At 47.5% G+C, this 19,571-nt stretch overlaps 1 protein-coding gene across 1 annotated transcript in view; it reads right to left on the bottom strand.

Annotated features, from left to right (window-relative positions):
- Window positions 1-19,571, bottom strand: part of LOC311143741 (striated muscle preferentially expressed protein kinase-like) — a gene marked incomplete at both ends in the record, with an annotated part of 131,903 nt that overhangs the window by 10,362 nt on the left and 101,970 nt on the right. Inside the window, 5 exons of the mRNA XM_084179615.1 lie at window positions 3,717-4,542; window positions 4,798-4,962; window positions 5,316-5,438; window positions 10,460-10,627; window positions 13,831-13,947. Coding sequence (XP_084035741.1) covers window positions 3,717-4,542; window positions 4,798-4,962; window positions 5,316-5,438; window positions 10,460-10,627; window positions 13,831-13,947 — 1,399 coding nt within the window. The remainder of the gene's footprint in view (window positions 1-3,716; window positions 4,543-4,797; window positions 4,963-5,315; window positions 5,439-10,459; window positions 10,628-13,830; window positions 13,948-19,571) is intronic.

Raw genomic sequence — 19,571 nt, 5'->3', positions numbered from 1 at the left:
TTCCACTCCTCTTTGCAGATCTTCTCCAAGTCATTAAGGTTTCGAGCCTGACGTTTGGCAACTCGAACCTTCAGCTCCCTCCACAGATGTTCTATGGAATTAAGGTCTGGAGACTGGTGTAGTGTATGATGAATTATGACTTTGCTAATGTTTTCAAGTGGAACCTGAGAGGAGGTTTATTCAGTGTTAGAGGGAGTAGTTTTGTGGTGACACACCATATAACAGAGGAAGTCTGGTGTGTGGACTACTGGGATTGGTCTGTAGGGGAACACCCATATCAGATTACATAGCATATATACCACAGTTGGGACAAAAGAGGTCAGAATATTCTCCGGGTATCTGCAGGTATCTGTAAATCGACGCTGTAACCCTTTGTTATGAATAAACCCTATGATGAAAATACAGCGTCAGCGGGTCCTCCTTGGTCTTCACAGCATAATTAGCAACGTTAACTCGACACTACACTGGCTAGGCCACTCCAGGACCTTAATGTGCTTCTTCTTGAGCCACTCCTTTGTTGCCTTGGCCTTGTGTTTTGGGTCATTGTCATGCTGGAATACCCATCCACGACCCATTTTCAATGCCCTGGCTGAGGGAAGAAGGTTCTCACCCAAGATTTGACAGTACATGGCGCCGTCCATCGTCCCTTTGATGCGGTGAAGTTGTCCTGTCCCCTTAGCAGAAAAACACCCCCAAAGCAAAATGTTTCCACCTCCATGTTTGACGGTGGGGATGGTGTTCTTAGGGTCATAGGCAGCATTCCTCCTCCTCCAAACACGGTGAGTTGAGTTGACGCCAAAGAGCTCAATTTTGGTCTCATCTGACCACAACACTTTCACCCAGTTCTCCTCTGAATCATTCAGATGTTCATTGGCAAACTTCAGACGGGCCTGTATATGTGCTTTCTTGAGCAGACCTTGCGGGCGCTGCAGGATTTCAGTCCTTCACGGCGTAGTGTGTTACCAATTGTTTTCTTGGTGACTATGGTCCCAGCTGCCTTGAGATCATTGACAAGATCCTCCCGTGTAGTTCTGGGCTGATTCCTCACCGTTCTCATGATCATTGCAACTCCACGAGGTGAGATCTTGCATGGAGCCCCAGGCCGGGGAGATTGACAGTTATTTTGTGTTTCTTCCATTTGCAAATAATCGCACCAACTGTTGTCACCTTCTCACCAAGCTGCTTGGCGATGGTTTTGTAGCCCATTCCAGCCTTGTGTAGGTCTACAATCTTGTCCCTGACATCCTTGGAGAGCTCTTTGGTCTTGACCATGGTGGACAGTTTGGAATCAGATTGATTGATTTCTTCTGTGGACAGATGTCTTTTATACAGGTAACAAACTGAGATTAGGAGCACTCCCTTTAAGAGTGTGCTTCTAATCTCAGCTCGTTACCTGTATAAAAGACACCTGGGAGCCAGAAATCTTTCTGATTGAGAGGGGGTCAAATACTTATTTCCCTCATTAAAATGTAAATCAATTTATATATAAATAATGTGTTTTTTCTGGATTTTTTTGTTGTTATTCTGTCTCTCACTGTTCAAATAAACCTACCATTAAAATTATAGACTGATAATTTCTTTGTCAGTGGGCAAACGTACAAAATCAGCAGGGGATCAAATACTTTTTTCCCTCACTGTCCATGTACAAATTTCCTCGTCTAACCTGTACCCCCGCACATTGACTCAGTACCGGTACCCCTTGTATATAGCCTTTTTATTGTTATTTTATTATTGTTCTTTCCAGGGAAATGCATTAAATAGATAATAATAATAATAATAATAATAATAATAGTAATCATAATAATAATAATAATAACTGACCAAAAATATAAACGCAACATGTAAAGTGTTGGTCCCATGTTTTATGAGCTGAAATAAAAGATTCCAGAAATGTTTCAAACGTACAAAAAACAAATATTTTCAAATTCTTTGCAAAAAGGTGTTGTGCTGGGGACAATAAAAGGCCACCGTAAAATGTGCAGTTTTGACACGTAAGACAATGCCACAGATGTCTAAAATTTTGAGGGAGCGTGCAATTGGCATGCTGACTGCAGGAATGTCCACCAGAGCTGTTGCCAGATAATTTAATGTTCATTTCTCTAAAATAAGCCGCCTCCAACGTTGTTTTAGAGAATTTGGCAGTACGCCCAACCGGCCTCACAACCACAGACCACGTGTAACCACGTCAGCCCAGGACCTCCACATTCGGCTTCTTCACCTGCGGGATCGTCTGAGATCAGCCACCCAGACAGCTGATGAAACTGTGGGTTTGCACAACCGTAGCATTTCTGCACAAACTGTCAGAAACGGTCTCAGGGATACTCGTCTTCGTGCTCGTCGTCCTCACCAGTGTCTTGACCTGACTGCAGTTCGGCGTCGTAACTGACTTCAGTCGGCAAATGCTCACCTTCGATTGCCACTGGCACGCTGGAGAAGTGTGCTCTTCACGGGTGAATCCCAGTTTCAACTGTACCGGGCAGATGGCAGACAGCGTGTATGGCGTCGTGTGGGTGAGCGGTTTGCTGCTGTAAACGTTGTGAACAGAGTGCCGCATGGTGGCGGTGGGGTTATAGTATGGGCATGCATAAGAAATGGACAACGAACACAATTGCATTTTATCAATGGCAATTTGAATGCACAGACATGTTTGGGATGCTCTGGATCGACGCGTACAGCAGCATGTTCCAGTTTCCGCCAATATCCAGCAACTTTACTGCTGAAGCGCGTAAATATTGTCTGTCCTCGGTTGCAACACTCACTACAGAGTTCCAAACTGCCTCTGGAAGCAACGTCAGCACAAGAACTGTTCGTCGGGAGATTAATGAAATGGAACTGTGGAAACGCGTTCTTTGGCGTGATGAATCACGCTTCACCATCTTGCAGTCCGACGGACAAATCTGGGTTTGGTGGATGCAAGGAGAACGCTACCTGCCCGAATGCATAGTGCCAACTTAAAAGTTTGGTTGAGGAGGAATAATGGTCTGGGGCTGTTTTTCATGGTAACGCTACAGCATACATTGACATTCTAGACAATTCTGTGCTTCCAACATTGGGGCAACAGCTTGGGGAAGGCCCTTTCCTGTTTCAGTATAACAATGCCCCCGTGCACAAAGCGAGGTCCATACAGAAATGGTTTGTCGAGATTGGTGTGGAAGAACTTGACTAGCCTGCACAGAGCCCTGACCTCAACCTCATCTAACAACTTTGGGATGAATTGGAACGCCGGCTGCAAGCCACGCCTAATCGCCCAACATCAGTGCCCGACCTCACTAATGCTCGTGTCTGAATGGAAGGAAGTCCCCGCAGCAATGTTCCAACATCTAGTGGAAAGCCTTCCCAGAAGAGTGTAAGCTGTTATAGCAGCAAAGGGGGGACCAACTCCAAATTAATGCCCATGATTTTGGAATGAGATGTTCAACAAGCAGGTGTCCACATACTTTTGGTAATGTAGTGTATCTGTGACCAACAGATGCATATCTGTATTCCCAGTCATGTGAAATCCATACATTACGGCCTAATGAATTTATTTCAATTTATTTATTTCCTTATATGAACTGTTACTCAGTAAAATCTTTGAAATTGTTGCATGTTGCATTTATATTTTTGTTCAGTGTAATAACGCAGTTATGGATAGTCTTGAGGGAAATGCTGTCTCTACAATATCCCTGAGCATATCGCAGTGGGAGCATTGTGGACATGACTTTTTACATCCTTACCTGGCCTTCTCATCCATGAAGGTGTATGGTTTCTGGGGCACTCCCTGGCGCAGGAAGCTCTCACCAGGGCGTCCCCCCAAGGGCGTCTTGCGTCCTGACGGGGTGCCGGAGGGGGTCATCCGCCCAGACGGGGTCATACGTGTGGGTGTAACCCCACCATCCCCTACAGGACTCATGCTGGAAACCAGCACCACCGGGGGGGAGATGGGGGTGGAGGATGGTGGGATGACGCGCGCCGTGGTAGCCGGTATTGGCGCATACATGGGCAAAGACGAAATGGGTTTGCCAATGGCGGTGGGAGGGGCCACAGGTGGGGGTGGGGTCTTAGTCATGGGAGAGACGATATTGACGGGACTCTGGGGTTTGGGGAGAACGACAGGAGGAGCGAGCTTGGTTACGGTTGCCAGTTGAGACGGTGCCGATTTCGTGACGTTGATGTTGAGGGTGGTCTTGGCTTTGGCCGGGGCGGGAGCGGACTGAGCTGGAGATGGGATTTGGATCTCAGGGATGGCCCGATGGGACTGGGCCGCATGAATAACAATGGGGGCGGAGGCGGCGCTGGTTAGGGTCTGAGGGACTGAGGGTTTGGAATCAACAGGTTTAAAAGCGGGGATAGAAGCAGTAGACTTGGCCGCTGGTACAGCAGGAGCGGGAGCAGCAGCAGCAGAGGGGGGTGGGGTCTGTGTGGATGGGGAAAAAGATGGGGTCGGGGTCGGAACTTTACTAGGCACAGGCTTCATGGAGGGGACGGTAATTGTTGACGTTTTGACAACTGGTGCTGCAGGGACTGTCTTCACAACGACTGATCCACTGGATTTTGTTGGCACTGTTGATTCAGAACAACACGTTTTTAGTATCACTAAAGGAAAACAATCCAGGTTTATCAAGTGAGCACTCTCGTAAAATGACTTTGCTATGAAACATTCATATTTAAAAGGAGTTTGTCAATCTCCAGGTGCCTAAAGTACATCATACATGTGTGCAAACATTTAAACCACATGGAAAATAAATGTATGATAGTGATGTATGAAGTGGCATACTGTATTACCATTAGATCTTCATACTAGAATGTAGTACATACCTGAGGCGTCCAGGCACACTAACTCTGAGAGGTTACTGTAGGGTCCTTGGCCTGCCTTGTTCACACACGCCACTCTAAACCTGAAATTGCCCCTTCCTGGCAAGTCGACCACATTGTAGTAACAGTCAGCCACTCCAGTGGCCACGATAAGCCAGTTACTCTCACCTTGGGGAGAAAGACCATTGACATACATTTACGTGTTCATGTTTACATTTAATTTAGAAAGACACATTTCAATAATTGTCAGAGAATAAGTTAATGGAAGGCAGTTATTTTGAATGAATCATTGGCATAATACAACTTTAATGTCTCTCATGTCACCCCACTCCTCCGCACACTCCACTGGCTTCCATTAAAAGCTTGCATCCACTACAATAACATGTTGCTTACCTACGGAACAGCAAGAGGAACTGCCCCTCCCTAACTTCAGGCTATGCTCAAACCCTACACCCCAACCCGAGCACTCCGTTCTGCCATCTCAGATCTCTTGTGTGAGTGTGTGTGACACCATGACTCACCCTCTGCTTTTCTCTCCAGAGAGTAGGTGCAAGGGGCCATATTGTCTGAGGGCCTCCAGAGGACCAGGGCAGTGTTCTTATAGCGCTGGGGAACCTCAGGAGTCCCAGGACGATTGGGTAGCCCTAGTAGGGCAGAGAGGTATACAGCTGAATTTGGAAGTTTACATACACCTTAGCCAAATACAATTAAAATCAGTTTTTCACAATTCCTGACATTTAATCCTAGTAAAAATTCCCTGTCTTAGGTCAGTTAGGATCACCAATTTATTTTAAAAATGTGAAATGTCAGAATAATAGCAGAGAGAATGATTTATTTCAGCTTTTATTTCTTTCATCACATTCCCAGTGGGTCAGAAGTTTACATACACTCAATTAGTATTTGGTAGCATTGCCTTTAAGTTGTTTAACTTGGGTCAAACGTTTCGGGTAGCCTTCCACAAGCTTCCCACAATAAGTTGGGTGAATTTTGGCCCATTTCTCCTGACAGAGCTGGTGTAACTGAGTCAGTTTTTGTAGGCCTCCTTGCTCACACACACTTTTTCAGTTCTGCCCACAAATGTTCTATAGGATTGAGGTCAGAGTTTTGTGATGGCCACTCCAATACCTTGACTTTGTTGTCCTTAAGCCATTTTGCCACAACTTTGGAAGTATGCTTGGGGTCATTGTCCATTTGGAAGACCCATTTGTGACCAAGCTTTAACTTCCTGACTGATGTCTTGAGATGTTGCTTCAATATTTCCACATAATTTTCCTTCCTCATGATGCCATCTATTTTGTGAAGTGCACCAGTCCCTCCTGCAGCAAAGCAACCCCACAGCATGATGCTGCCACCCCCGTGCTTCACGGTTGGGATGGTGTTCTTCGGCTTGCAAGCGTTCCCCTTTTTCCTCCAAACATAACGATGGTCATTATGGCCAAACAGTTCTATTTTTGTTTCATCAGACCAGAGGACATTTCTCCAAAAAGTACAATCTTTGTCCCCATGTGCAGCTGCAAACCGTAGTCCTGCATTTATATGGCGGTTTTGGAGCAGTGGCTTCTTCCTTGCTGAGCGGCCTTTCAGGTTATGTCGATATAGGACTCGTTTTCCTGTGGATATAGATACTTTTGTACCTGTTTCCTCCAGCAATTTCACAAGGTCCTTTGCTGTTGTTCTGGGATTGATTTGCACTTTTCGCACCAAAGTACGTTAATCTCTAGGAGACAGAACACGTCTCCTTCCTGAGCGGTATGACAGCTGCGTGGTCCCATGGTGTTTATACTTGCATACTATTGTTTGTACAGATGAACATGGTACCTTCAGGCGTTTGGAAATTGCTCCCAAGGATGAACCAGACTTGTGGAGGTCTACAATGTTTTTTTTGAGGTCTTGGCTGATTTATTTTAATTTTCCCATGATGTCAAGCAAAGAGGCACTGAGTTTGAAGGTAGGCCTTGAAATACATCCACATGTACACCTCCAGTTGACTCAAATGATGTCAATTAGCCTATCAGAAGCTTCTAAAGCCATGACATCATTTTCTGGAATTTTCCAAACTTCTGACCCACTGGCATTGTGATACAGTGAATTATAAGTGAAATAATCTGTCTGTTGTTGGAAAAATTACTTGTGTCATGCACAAAGTAGATGTCCTAACCGACTTGCCAAAACTATAGCTTGTTAACAAGACATTTGTGGAGTGGTTGAATAACATGTTATAATGACTCCAACCTAAGTGTATGTAAACTTCCGACTTCAACTCAGTCCTTTTCAATCAATACCAATAAATGTGTTTCAAATTATTAGGCCTAAATAAAGAAGATTTTCAGTTGTGAGAGAGTTTGTCTAAAGATAGATGAATATCAAGTTGATGGGAATTCATTTGGTATCATTTTGTGAAGTGACAGAATTCAAAAGGAATTTGCGCTAGAATAGGTTAGTTGGAACAACTGAGCTGGCCAAGGGGTCTATCCACACCTAAATAATAGAGAGGGAAACACTAATATAGAAAACCAACAAATAACCCTGAAATTGAGAGTAGTTGAGAGGTCGTGTGGAGGGCTCTGTCCTTACTTAATTTCTTGATTTTTATTTTCTATGGTGGAGGGTTAACACACTGTTAGTTTAGCGGTACCCACTGTTTTTTTCTTTTCAAAGATAGGGAGGAAGAGCACAGAGTTTTAGTTTCCTGAGGTTTGAACGATGTGGTGTGCGTGATGGCTTCACAGCCTAGCGCGGAGGAGACGCTGTCGTTACGGCATGGATTCAGGTGTGTTCCTGAGAATGGAGTTAAGGTGGAGGAGGTTCTGCTCGCGGTCGGCGAACAGGTAGGAGCTGAATTTATACATTCCGCATCCAGAATGAACAAAGCTGTGGTTGTGTTCATGAAAAGAGCACATTTTGGAGGGTAGGCTCATTGCTAGTGGAATATTTGTAAGGGATGTGATTTGTCTTCTTTCGACTCCTTTGACAAGGGTGGTAGTTGCAAATCTGCCTCTGTTTATTACGGATGATCAAATCCGGAAAGAGCTGAGTCGTTTTGGTAAGATTGCTAGCAGTTTTCATGTAATGTCGGCAGATTTTCAGGCAGATGCTGTTAAGCCTGTTGTTTCATTCCGGAAGCAAGCGTTCATGTTTCTGAATAACAATGAGCAACAGTTAAATGTGCATTTTAAAGTGAGGAATGGGGAGGGGCTGGGTCTTGTAATGCTATAGATGGTGGTGTAGCTGAGGCTGGATCTAGTCATGCTATGGATGGTGGTGTAGATGAGGCTGGGCCTAGTCATGCTAGAGATGGTGGTGTAGATGAGGCTGGGTCTAGTCAGGCTATAGATGGTGGTGTAACTGAGACTGGGTCTAGTCATGTCATGGATGGTGGTGTAGATGAGGCTGGGCCTAGTCAGGTTATGCTAGTGGATGAGGAGAGTATAGCGGGGAAGGGTAAGCAACTAGGGGGGGTGGAGGAGGGTGTCAAGCGGAAGAGGAAAAAGGGGAAGAAGAAAGGAGGTGGGAGGTGGGAGGGGAGAGGCTGGTGTGGTCAAAGGCACCAAGGATGGTCAAGGTGTGAGGGGGGCTCAGTAGGCCAGTCTGGGTGAGACAGGGCATTAGACAAGGATGCCCTCTATCGGGGCAGTTTCATACACTAGCCATTGAGCCTTTTTTGGGCCTGCTATGCAGGAGACTGCAGGGAGTGTGCTGGACAGGCATGGGTGTGTTGATAGGCATAGCAGTTTCTGCATATGCAGATTATGTTTCTGTGATGGTCAGGGATGGGCAGGATATGCAGGCACTAGAGACTAGTCTGAAGATGTATGAGGGAGCTTCACCAGGAAGAACTGGCAGGGGCTGTCACAGGCATTGGTGTCAAGACTGGCCAGGTGGATGTGGCTCCTGTCCCAAGTGTCATATAGAGGGAGGGTGTTGATAATCAACAACCTGGCGGCATCTTCCCTGTGGCATAAACTGGCTGTCCTCAACTCCCTCGCCGGTCTGCTCGCAGACCTGCAATGCAAGCTTGTGGATTTTTTCTGGTCGGGCCATCACTGGCTGAGGGCGGCAGTGTTGTATATGTCCATACACGAAGGAGGATAGGGCCTTGTGGAACTGGAGAGCAGGGTGGCTGCATTCCGAGTAAAGGCGGCACAGAGACTGCTGTACCATAATGATGTCGGCTGGAGGGAACCAGCATGCGCGCTGCTGAGGAGAGCTGGCGGGTCAGGGTTGGACCGGCAGCTGTTCCTCATGAGGTTGGAGAGGCTGAGTACAGCAGGTCTCTCTGATTTTTAGCTGCTACCAGGCCCACACGAGCAGGGGTGTGGAGCCTGGGCTGTGGGTGTGGGAGGAGCCTATCTTCCACAACCCAGCCATCATTTTGAGATCGGTTCAGTCGGCCACCCTGCAGAGGCGACTGATGGCAGCGGGTTTACTAAGGCTGGGTGACCTGCGACTGCTGGGAGAGGAGGGGTGGAAAAACCCGGAAGTCCTGTCACAACAAACAGGACTGACATCTCTTAGGCTGCTGGAGAGATTCCTGGGGGAAGCCCAGGAGGCACTGTCTGAGCCGGTAAGGGGGGTGTTTGAGCGGCCAAAGGGAGAGGGGCCACCAATGTTTCTGCCACTGCAGGGGACAGCAGAGACTGGGGACTGGCAAGGGGGTCTGGAGGACTTGTTACATTTGAACATGCCGAGCATGGGGGAGTTTGAGGGGGTGGGAGGTAAATCCCTCTACAACCTCTGCATTAAGGTAAGGAACATTAAGAGCCTAACAATAGTGAAGGCACATCAATGGCAGAGGCTATGTAGGGCGGAGAGTATGGTGGGTTTTAGATGGAGGGGGCTCTACAAACTCCCAGTACCAAAGAGGTCAGGGGACCTCCAGTGGAGGGTTCTACATGGAGCCCTGGCCATTAACAGCTGGTTGGCACGGGTCGACTCGGGAGTCGGACAGGGGTGTCCTTTCTGTGTCATGAGTGAAACTGTGATTTGTGTATTTTCTGTGTGCGACTCGGGAGTCGGACAGGGGTGTCCTTTCTGTGTCATGAGTGAAACTGTGATTCGTGTATTTTCTGTGTGCGCCAGGTTAATGCCATAAATGTCTCTGTTGGAATGTCTGTGTGAGAGGTTGGGTGTGGAGTTTACTGTCGGGATGTTTATAATGGGGTACAGGTATTCAAACAAGGAAAAGGCCAAATGTGTGTTGTTGAATTTTCAGTTTGCTCAGGCAAAGTTGGATATTTGGCTAACAAGGAGGAACAGGGTAAAAGGTGGGGGAATAACAGACCCTTTACTATTATTTAATGGGATGGTCTCTGAGCGCCTTAAGGTGGAATTTGAGTTCTATAAAATGACAAAAAGTGTGGAGATGTTTCAGGAGATATGGTGTGTCGGGGGGGGGGGGGGGGGGGGGGGGCTGTCTATACAGCTGGGGAAGATGGGTTGGATATACGATTGTAGAAGTGGTGAGGTTTTGGTTATTGTGATGTGTGGTGTTGGTTTGTATCATGGGGTAGAGGGCAAGGTGAGTAAGCAGTACAGGGGATATTTGTTTTTTAAGGGGGGGTGGTGAGGTTTTAATGAAATGAGGATGTATCATTAAAGAAGGACAAAATGTCTCTCTCTCTCTCTCTCTCTCTCGCTTTCCCTCTCTGAGGTGTGTGACTCTTACGAGCAAGGGAGAGGGTACAGGAGCTGGAGACCGAAGCCAGAGGGTTGGAAGCCACACACTCGTACAGCCCTGCATCCTTCTTGGTGGTTGTCATGATCATCAGCAGCTGCCTGCCATCCGGACAGGAGATCATGTTCATTCTGGCGTCAATCTGCAGAGGCTTCTTATCTGAGAAGGGAGAAAAAGGTACATTTAAAGCCAACAGTTACAATGCAATATGATGCATTTACAGTGCCTTCGGAAAGTATTCAGACCCCTTGACTTTTTCCACATTTTGTTACATTTCAGCCTTACTCTAAAATAGTAAATAAAAATCCTCAGCAATCGACACACAATACCCCATAATGACTAAGCGAAATCAGGTTTTTAGACAATTTTGCAAATGATTTGCAATTTACATACGTTTTCAGAACCTTTGCTATGAGACTCGAAATTGAGCTCAGGTGCATCCTGTTTCCATTGATCATCCTTAAGATGTTTCTACAACTTGATTGGAGTCCACCTGTGGTAAATTCAATTGATTGGACATGATTTGGAAAGGCACACACCTGTCTATATAAGATCCTACAGTTGACAGTGCATGTCAGAGCAAAAACCAAGCCATGAGCTCGAAGGAATTGTCCGTAGAGCTCCAAGACTGGATTGTGTCGAGGCACAGATCTGGGGAAGAGTACGAAAAGATTTCTGCAGCATTGAACGTCGCCAAGAACCCAGTGGCCTCCATCAATCTTAAACGGAAGAAGTTTGGAACCACCAAGACTCTTCCTAGAGCTGGCCGCCCGGCCAAACTGAGCAATTGGGAGAGAAGGGCTTTGGTCAGGGAGGTGACCAAGAACTCGATGGTCACTCTGACAGAGCTCTAGAGGTTCTCTGTGAAGATGGGAGAACCTTCCAGAAGGACAACCACCTCTGCAGCACTCCTCCAATCAGGGCTTTATGGTAGAGTGGCCAGACGGAAGCCACTCCTCAGTAAAAGGCATATGACAGTCCACTTGGAGTTTGCCAAAAGGCACCTAAAGACTCTCAGACCATGAGAAACAAAATTCTCTGGTCTGAAAAATAACAAGATTGAACTCTTTGGCCTGAATGCCAAGCGTCACGTTTGGAAAAAACCTGGTACTATCCTTACGGTGAAGCATGGTGGTGGCAGAATCATGCTGTTGGGATGTTTTTCAGCGGCAGGGACAGGGAGACTAGTCAGGATCGAGGCAAATATTCACAGAGCAAAGTACAGAGAGATCCTTGATGAAAACCTGCTTCAGAGCGCTCAGGACCTCAGACTGGGGCGAAGGTTCACCTTCCAATAGGACAACGTCCTTAAGCACACAGCCAAGACAATGCAGGAGAGGCTTTGGGACAAGTCTCTGAATGTCCTTGAGTGGCCCAGCCAGGGCCCGGACATAAACCTGATCGAACATCTCTGGAGAGACCTGAAAATAGCTGTGCAGCAACGATCCCCATCCAATCTGACAGAGTTTGAGAGGATCTGCAGCAAAGAATGGGAGAAACTCCCCAAATACAGGTGTGCTCGAGGCTGTAATAGCTGTCAAAGGTGCTTCAACAAAGTATTGAGTAAAGGGTCTGAATACTTATGTAAATGTAATATTTCAGTTTGAGGAAAAAAAACAATTTAATATATTTTAGAATAAGTCTGTAGCCTAACAACATGTGAAAAAAGTCAAGGGGTCTGAATTCTTTCCGAAGGCACTATATAATGGAGGCTAGGGGTGGATTTTACATTCAGCTCTTACAGTGAGGGAAAACAGTATTTGATCCCCTGCTGATTTTGTACGTTTGCCCACTGACAAAGACATGATCAGTCTATAATTTTAATGGTAGGTTTATTTGAACAGTGAGAGACAGAATAACAACAAAAAAATCCAGAAAAATGCGTGTCAAAAATGATATAAATTGATTTGCATTTTAATGAGGGAAATAAGTATTTGACCCCTCTGCAAAACATGACTTAGTACTTGGTGGCAAAACCCTTGTTGGCAATCACAGAGGTCAGACGTTTCTTGTAGTTGGCCACCAGGTTTGCACACATCTCAAGAGGGATTCTGTCCCACTCCTCTTTGCAGATTTTCTCCAAGTCATTAAGGTTTCGAGGCTGACGTTTGGCAACTCGAACCTCCGGCTCCCTCCACAGATTTTCTATGGGATTAAGGTCTGGAGACTGGCTAGGCCACTCCAGGACCTTAATGTGCTTCTTCTTGAGCCACTCCTTTGTTGCCTTGGCCTTGTGTTTTGGGTCATTGTCATGCTGGAATACCCATCCACGACCCATTTTCAATGCCCTGGCTGAGGGAAGGAGGTTCTCACCCAAGATTTGACGGTACATGGCCCCGTCCATCGTCCCTTTGATGCAGTGAAGTTGTCCTGTCCCCTTAGCAGAAAAACACCCCCAAAGCATAATGTTTCCACCTCCATGTTTGATGGTGGGGATGGTGTTCTTGGGGTCATAGGCAGCATTCCTCCTCCTCCAAACACGGCGAATTGAGTTGATGCCAAAGAACTCGATTTTGGTCTCATCTGACCACAACACTTTCACCCAGTTCTCCTCTGAATCATTCAGATGTTCTTTGGCAAACTTCAGACGGCCCTGTATATGTGCTTTTTTGAGCAGGGGGACCTTGCGGGCGCTGCAGGATTTCAGTCCTTCACGGCGAAGTGTGTTACCAATTGATTTCTTGGTGACTATGGTCCCAGCTGCCTTGAGATCATTGACAAGATCCTCCTGTGTAGTTCTGGGCTGATTCCTCACCGTTCTCATGATCAATGCAACTCCACGAGGTGAGATCTTGCATGGAGCCCCAGGCCGAGGGAGAATGAGAGGGCTTTTGTGTTTCTTCCATTTGCGAATAATCACACCAACTGTTGTCACCTTCTCACCAAGCTGCTTGGCAATGGTCTTGTAGCCCATTCCAGCCTTGTGTAGGTCTACAATCTTTTCCCTGACATCCTTGCAGAGCTCTTTGGTCTTGGCCTTGGTGGAGAGTTTGGAATCTGATTGATTGATTGCGTCTGTGTACAAGTGTCTTTTATACAGGTAACAAGCTGAGATTATGAGCACTCCTTTAAGAGTGTGCTCCTAATCTCAGCTCGTTACCTGTATAATAGACACCTGGGAGCCAGAAATCTTTCTGTTTGAGAGGGGTTCAAATACTTATTTCCCTCATTAAAATGCAAATCAATTTATAACATTTTTGACATGCGTTTTTCTTGATTTTTTTGTTGTTATTCTGTCTCTCAGTGTTCAAATAAACCTACCATTAAAATTATAGACTGATCATTTCTTTGTCAGTGGGCAAACGTTCAAAATCAGCAGGGGATCAAATACTTTTTTCCCTCACTGTATACTAAGTTCTTACCTTTCATCCAGGAGATGTGTGGGTGAGGGCTACCAGCTGGGAGGCAGCTAAGGGTGATGGGATCTCCCTCCAGCAGGACGTGGTCCCTCAACTTGATGTGGAACACAGGAGGGAAGTCTGGAGGATAGACAAATAGGGAATGGGATTAAGAATGAAGAACAATGGGCATTTCTATGGCCTACAAAAAAATCCCTTTCACTAAATATGTCTTTCACAGTTTGCTAGTTAGTCTCAACAGCTGTTAGTATAAACAGGCTGTTTAGACTGACAAGCATGTTTACACACTAGCAAGCTACAGTGCAATCGGAAAGGCTTCAGACACCTTGACCTTTTCCACATTTTGTTATGTTACAGCCTTATTCTAAAATGGATAAAATACACACAATAACCCATAATGACAAAGCAAAAACAGGTTTTTAGACATTTTTGCAAATCTATTAAAAATAAAAAACAGAAATATCACATTTACATAAGTATTCAGACCCTTTACTCAGTACTTTGTTGAAGCACCTTTGGCATCGATTACAGCCTTCGAGTCTTCTTGGGTATGACACTACAAGCTTGGCACACCTGTAATTGGGGAGTTCTCTGCAGATCCTCTCAAGCTCTGTCAGGTTGGATGGGGATCGTCGCTGCACAGCTATTTTCAGGTCTCTCCAGAGATGTTCGATCGGGTTCAAGTCCGCGCTCTGGCTGGGGCACTCAAGGACATTCAGAGACTTGTCCCGAAGCCACTCCTGCGTTGGCTTGGCTGTGTGTTTAGGGTCGTTGTCCTGTTGGAAGATAATCTTGTTTCTCATGGTCTGAGAGTCCTTTAGGTGCTTTTTGGCAAACTCCAAGTGAGCACTCATGTGCCTTTTACTGAGGAGTGGCTTCCTTCTGGCCACTCTACCATAAATGCCTAATTTGTGGAGTGCTGCAGAGATGGTTGTCCTTCTGGAAGGTTCTCCCATCTCCACAGAGTAACTCTGGAGCTCTGTCAGAGTAACCATTGGGTTCTTGGTCACCTACCTGACCAAGTGCCTTCTCCCCCGATTGCTCAGATTGGCCAGGCGGCCAGCTCTAGGAAGAGTCTTGGTGGTTCCAAACTTATTCCATTGAAGAATGATGGAGGCCACTGTGTACTTGGGGACCTTCCTCAGATCTGTGCCTCGACACAATCCTGTCTCGGAGCTCTATGGACAATTCCTTCGACCTCATGGCTTGGTATTTCCTCTGACATGCACTGTCAATTATATTATATATTATGCCATTTAGCAGACGCTTTTATCCAAAGCGACTTACATCATGTGTGCATACATTTTTACGTATGGGTGGTCCCGGGGATCGAACCCACTACCCTGGCGTTACAAGCGCCATGCTCTACCAATTGAGTTACAGATCTTGTGGGATCTTATATAGATAGGTGTTTGCCTTTCCAAATCATGTCCAATCAATTGAATTTACCACAGGTGGACTCCAATCAAGTCGTTGAAACATCTCAAGGATGATAAACGGAAACAGGATGCACCTGAGCTCAATTTCGAGTCTCATAGCAAAGGGTCTGAATACTTATGTAAATAAGGTATTTCTGTTTTTTTTTTCTTCATATATTTGCAAACATTTCTTAAAACCTGTTTTTCCTTTGTCATTATGGGGTATTGTGTGTAGATTGATTAGGACATTTATTTTATTTAATCAATTTTAGAATAAGACTAACTAAACAAAATGTGGAAAAACGTTAAGTTGTCTGAATACCTTCCTAATGCACTGTATCTACAATTTTGAACAAATGCACCTCAATAGCTAGCTTGCTTAGCGAACGGTCACTGATATAACATTAGGTAATGTGGCATTGTAGCAGCTATACTTCACGCCTCCGAAATTAATTCGTAGGAGGGCTTAACAGCTAACTAAATACAGTAGCTGGATAATGCTGCAACTACTAAGCAGGTGAGCTTATCTAGCTAGCTAACTACAGCTAGTTAATCTAGCTAGCTAACTACAGTGACAAATGGACAAGTTCAGTGTTGATACTGCTTGCTTGGGCCAATGTAATACTGCACAAATCAGGAAAGTAACTTCCCAGCTAACAACAAACATTCTCTCAACTTTAAAGAACTTTCCCTTAAGAGTCTCATTAGGTATTTAACTAACGTTTTTATAGGAATGTTCCCTTGATGCGCAAGGAATGTGTCACGATCGTCAGGAACAGATGAGGACCAAGGCGCAGCGTTGCAGGCAAACATACTCTTTATTGAGCGAAACACGATCAAAACAACAAAGACGGTAACGTGACAGTTCACGGTCAAACACAACCAACTTGAAACAAGAACCCACAAAAACAAAGGAAAAACCGACAGTTTAAATATGGCTCCCAATCAGAGACAACCAGCAAACAGCTGACACTCGTTGCCTCTGATTGGGAGTCACTCAGGCCAACATAGAAATAGAGTACATAGATCTACACACCCTGGCTCAACATAACCGTGTCCCCAGAGCCAGGGCGTGACAGTACCCCCCCCCTAAAGGCGCGGACTCCGACCGCGCCAACTAAATACCACAGGGGAGGGACCGGGTGGGCACTCCGCCTTGGCGGCGGATCCGGCTCCGGGCCTGATCCCCACTCCCTCTCCAACCCCCCAAAGTACCCCTGGTTCGGTCTGGCCCCGCTGGCCGGAGCCGGACTGACGACACGCACCCCTGGCTTGGTGCGTGGAGCAGGAACGGACCGGACCGGGCTGACGATGCGCACCCCTGGCTTGGTGCGTGGAGTAGCAACTGGCCGGACCGGGCTGACGATACACACCCCTGGCTTGGTGCGTGGAGCAGAAATGGACCGGACCAGGCTGACGATGCGCACCCCTGGCTTGGTGCGTGGAGTAGCAACTGGCCGGACCGGGCTGACGATACGCACCCCTGGCTTGGTGCGTGGAGCAGGAATGGACCGGACCGGGCTGACGATGCGCACCCCTGGCTTGGTGCGTGGAGTAGCAACTGGCCGGACCGGGCTGACGATACGCACCCCTGGCTTGGTGCGTGGAGCAGGAATGGACCGGACCGGGCTGACGATGCGCACCCCTGGCTTGGTGCGTGGAGGAGGAACGGGCCGAGCCGGGCTGACGATACGCACCCCTGGCTTGGTGCGGGGAACAGGCACGGGCCGTGCTGGACTGACGACGCACACCACTGGCTTGGTGTGGAGAGCAGGAGCGGGCCGGACAGGGCTGACGAAACGCACCACAGACTTGGTACGGGGAGCAGGAATGGGCCGGACTGGGCTGGCGACGCGCACCACAGACTTGGTGCGGAGAGCAGGAACGGGCCGGACAGGGCTGACGAAACGCACCACAGACTTGGTGCGGGGAGCAGGAACGGGCCGGACAGGGCTGACGAAACGCACCACAGACTTGGTGCGGGGAGCAGGAACAGACCGGACCGTACTGGGGACACACACCACTGGCCCTACACCGGGATCTGGAACGGGCCGGACCGGACTGGTAACACACCCCAGTACCTCTCGCCGTGCCTCTCCACCTTCCATCCCCTCTTCGACCAGTGGCCCCCGTAACCTGGCGGCCTCCTCTGCCAACCCGTTGGACCGCTCTATCGCGGCCTCCTGCTGCCCCGACGTCGTGAGCCCCCCCCTAAAAATTTTCTGGGGTTCTTTCCTACCCGTGGACCAGGTCTCCATGTCTCTAGCCAGACACTCCACTGCTTCAAAGTCCAACCTTTCTGCTCCTCACTTGGCTTGGCCCAGTCGAGACTCCTACTCCACTGATCCCAGGTCCATCCTCTCTCCTCTTCACGCTGCTTGGTCCTGTCTTGGTGGGTTCTTCTGTCACGATCGTCAGGAACAGATGAGGACCAAGGCGCAGCGTTGCAGGCAAACATACTCTTTATTGAGCGAAACACGATCAAAACAACAAAGACGGTAACGTGACAGTTCACGGTCAAACACAACCAACTTGAAACAAGAACCCACAAAAACAAAGGAAAAACCGACAGTTTAAATATGGCTCCCAATCAGAGACAACCAGCAAACAGCTGACACTCGTTGCCTCTGATTGGGAGTCACTCAGGCCAACATAGAAATAGAGTACATAGATCTACACACCCTGGCTCAACATAACCGTGTCCCCAGAGCCAGGGCGTGACAGAATGTTTGCAATAGACCATTCCCTTAATGTCAAATAGAACTTACCCAGAACGTGGTTAACCATGTTCTCCGAACTTAAGATATTAATGTTCTAGATACGTTTCATGGGAACGTTGCAAGAACATTAATGTGTCCAGTTTTCTGTTGGTTAGGAGAATATTCCATCAATGTCCCACCAAACATACACAGAACACCATTGCCATATTCTCAGAACATAAGAAATTAATGTTCTAGACACGTTAAATTAGAACGTTGCTGTCACGATCGTCTACCAATGAGGAGGACCAAGGCGCAGCGTTGAATGCGAACATTTTATTTTAACAAGATGATCACACGATCAAAACAACAAAAACGAAACGTGACGTCCCTGGTTACATAAACCAACAAACACGGAACAAGAAACCACAAACACAAAGTGAAAAGACCGACAAAGTGAAAAGCGACGCGCACCACCGACTTGGTGCGGAGAGCAGGAACGGGCCGGACAGGGCTGACGAAACGCACCACAGACTTGGTGCGGGGAGCAGGAATGGGCCGGACTGGGCTGGCGACGCGCACCACAGACTTGGTGCGAAGAGCAGGAACGGGCCGGACAGGGCTGGTGACGCGCACCACCGACTTGGTGCGGGGAGCTTGGATGGGCCGGACTGGGCTGGCGACGCGCACCACAGACTTGGTGGGAGTGGCAGGAACAGGCCGGCCCGTACTGGGAACACACACCACTGGCCCTACGTGGGGATCAGGAACAGGCCGGACCGGACTGGCAACACACGCCAGTACCTCTCGCCGTGCCTCTACAACCTCCTTCCCCCTGGTGACCAGTGACTCCCGTAACCTGGCGGCCTCCTCTGCCAACCCGCTGGACCGCTCTATCGCGGCCTCCTGCTGCCCCGACGTCGTGAGCCCCCCCCTAAAAAAATTCTGGGGGTCTCTCCTCCCCGTGGGCCAGGCCTCCATCGTTCTCGCCAGACTCTCACCCCACTGCTCCAAAGTCCAACCTCTCTCCTCTTCTCTTGGCTTGGCCCAGTCGAGACTCCTACTCCACTGCTCCCAAGTCCATCCTCTCTCTTCTTCACGCTGCTTGGTCCTGTTATGGTGGTTTCTTCTGTCACGATCGTCTACCAATGAGGAGGACCAAGGCGCAGCGTTGAATGCGAACATTTTATTTTATCAAGATGATCACACGATCAAAACAACAAAAACGAAACGTGACGTCCCTGGTTACATAAACCAACAAACACGGAACAAGAAACCACAAACACAAAGTGAAAAGACCGACAGTTAAATATGGCTCCCAATCAGAGACAACCAGCTGACACTCGTTGCCTCTGATTGGGAGTCACTCAGGCCAACATAGATATACAAACATAGACTTACACACCCTGGCTCAACATAACATAGTCCCCAGAGCCAGGGCGTGATAGTTGCAAAAACATTAATGCGTCCAGTTTTCAGTGGGTTAGGAAAATATTCCATCAACGTCCCACCAAACATACACAGAACATGGTTCTCAGAACATGTTCTCAGAACATAAGATATTAACGTTATAGAACAATCAGAAAACTGGACACATGACAGTTCTTGCAACGTCCCATGAAACGTG

This window comes from Coregonus lavaretus (assembly GCF_964263955.1).
Source record: "Coregonus lavaretus genome assembly, chromosome: 16".
NCBI lineage: Eukaryota > Metazoa > Chordata > Actinopteri > Salmoniformes > Salmonidae > Coregonus > Coregonus lavaretus.
Note: the sequence above shows the minus strand (reverse complement) of the source record. Positions and strands in the feature narration are given on the sequence as shown.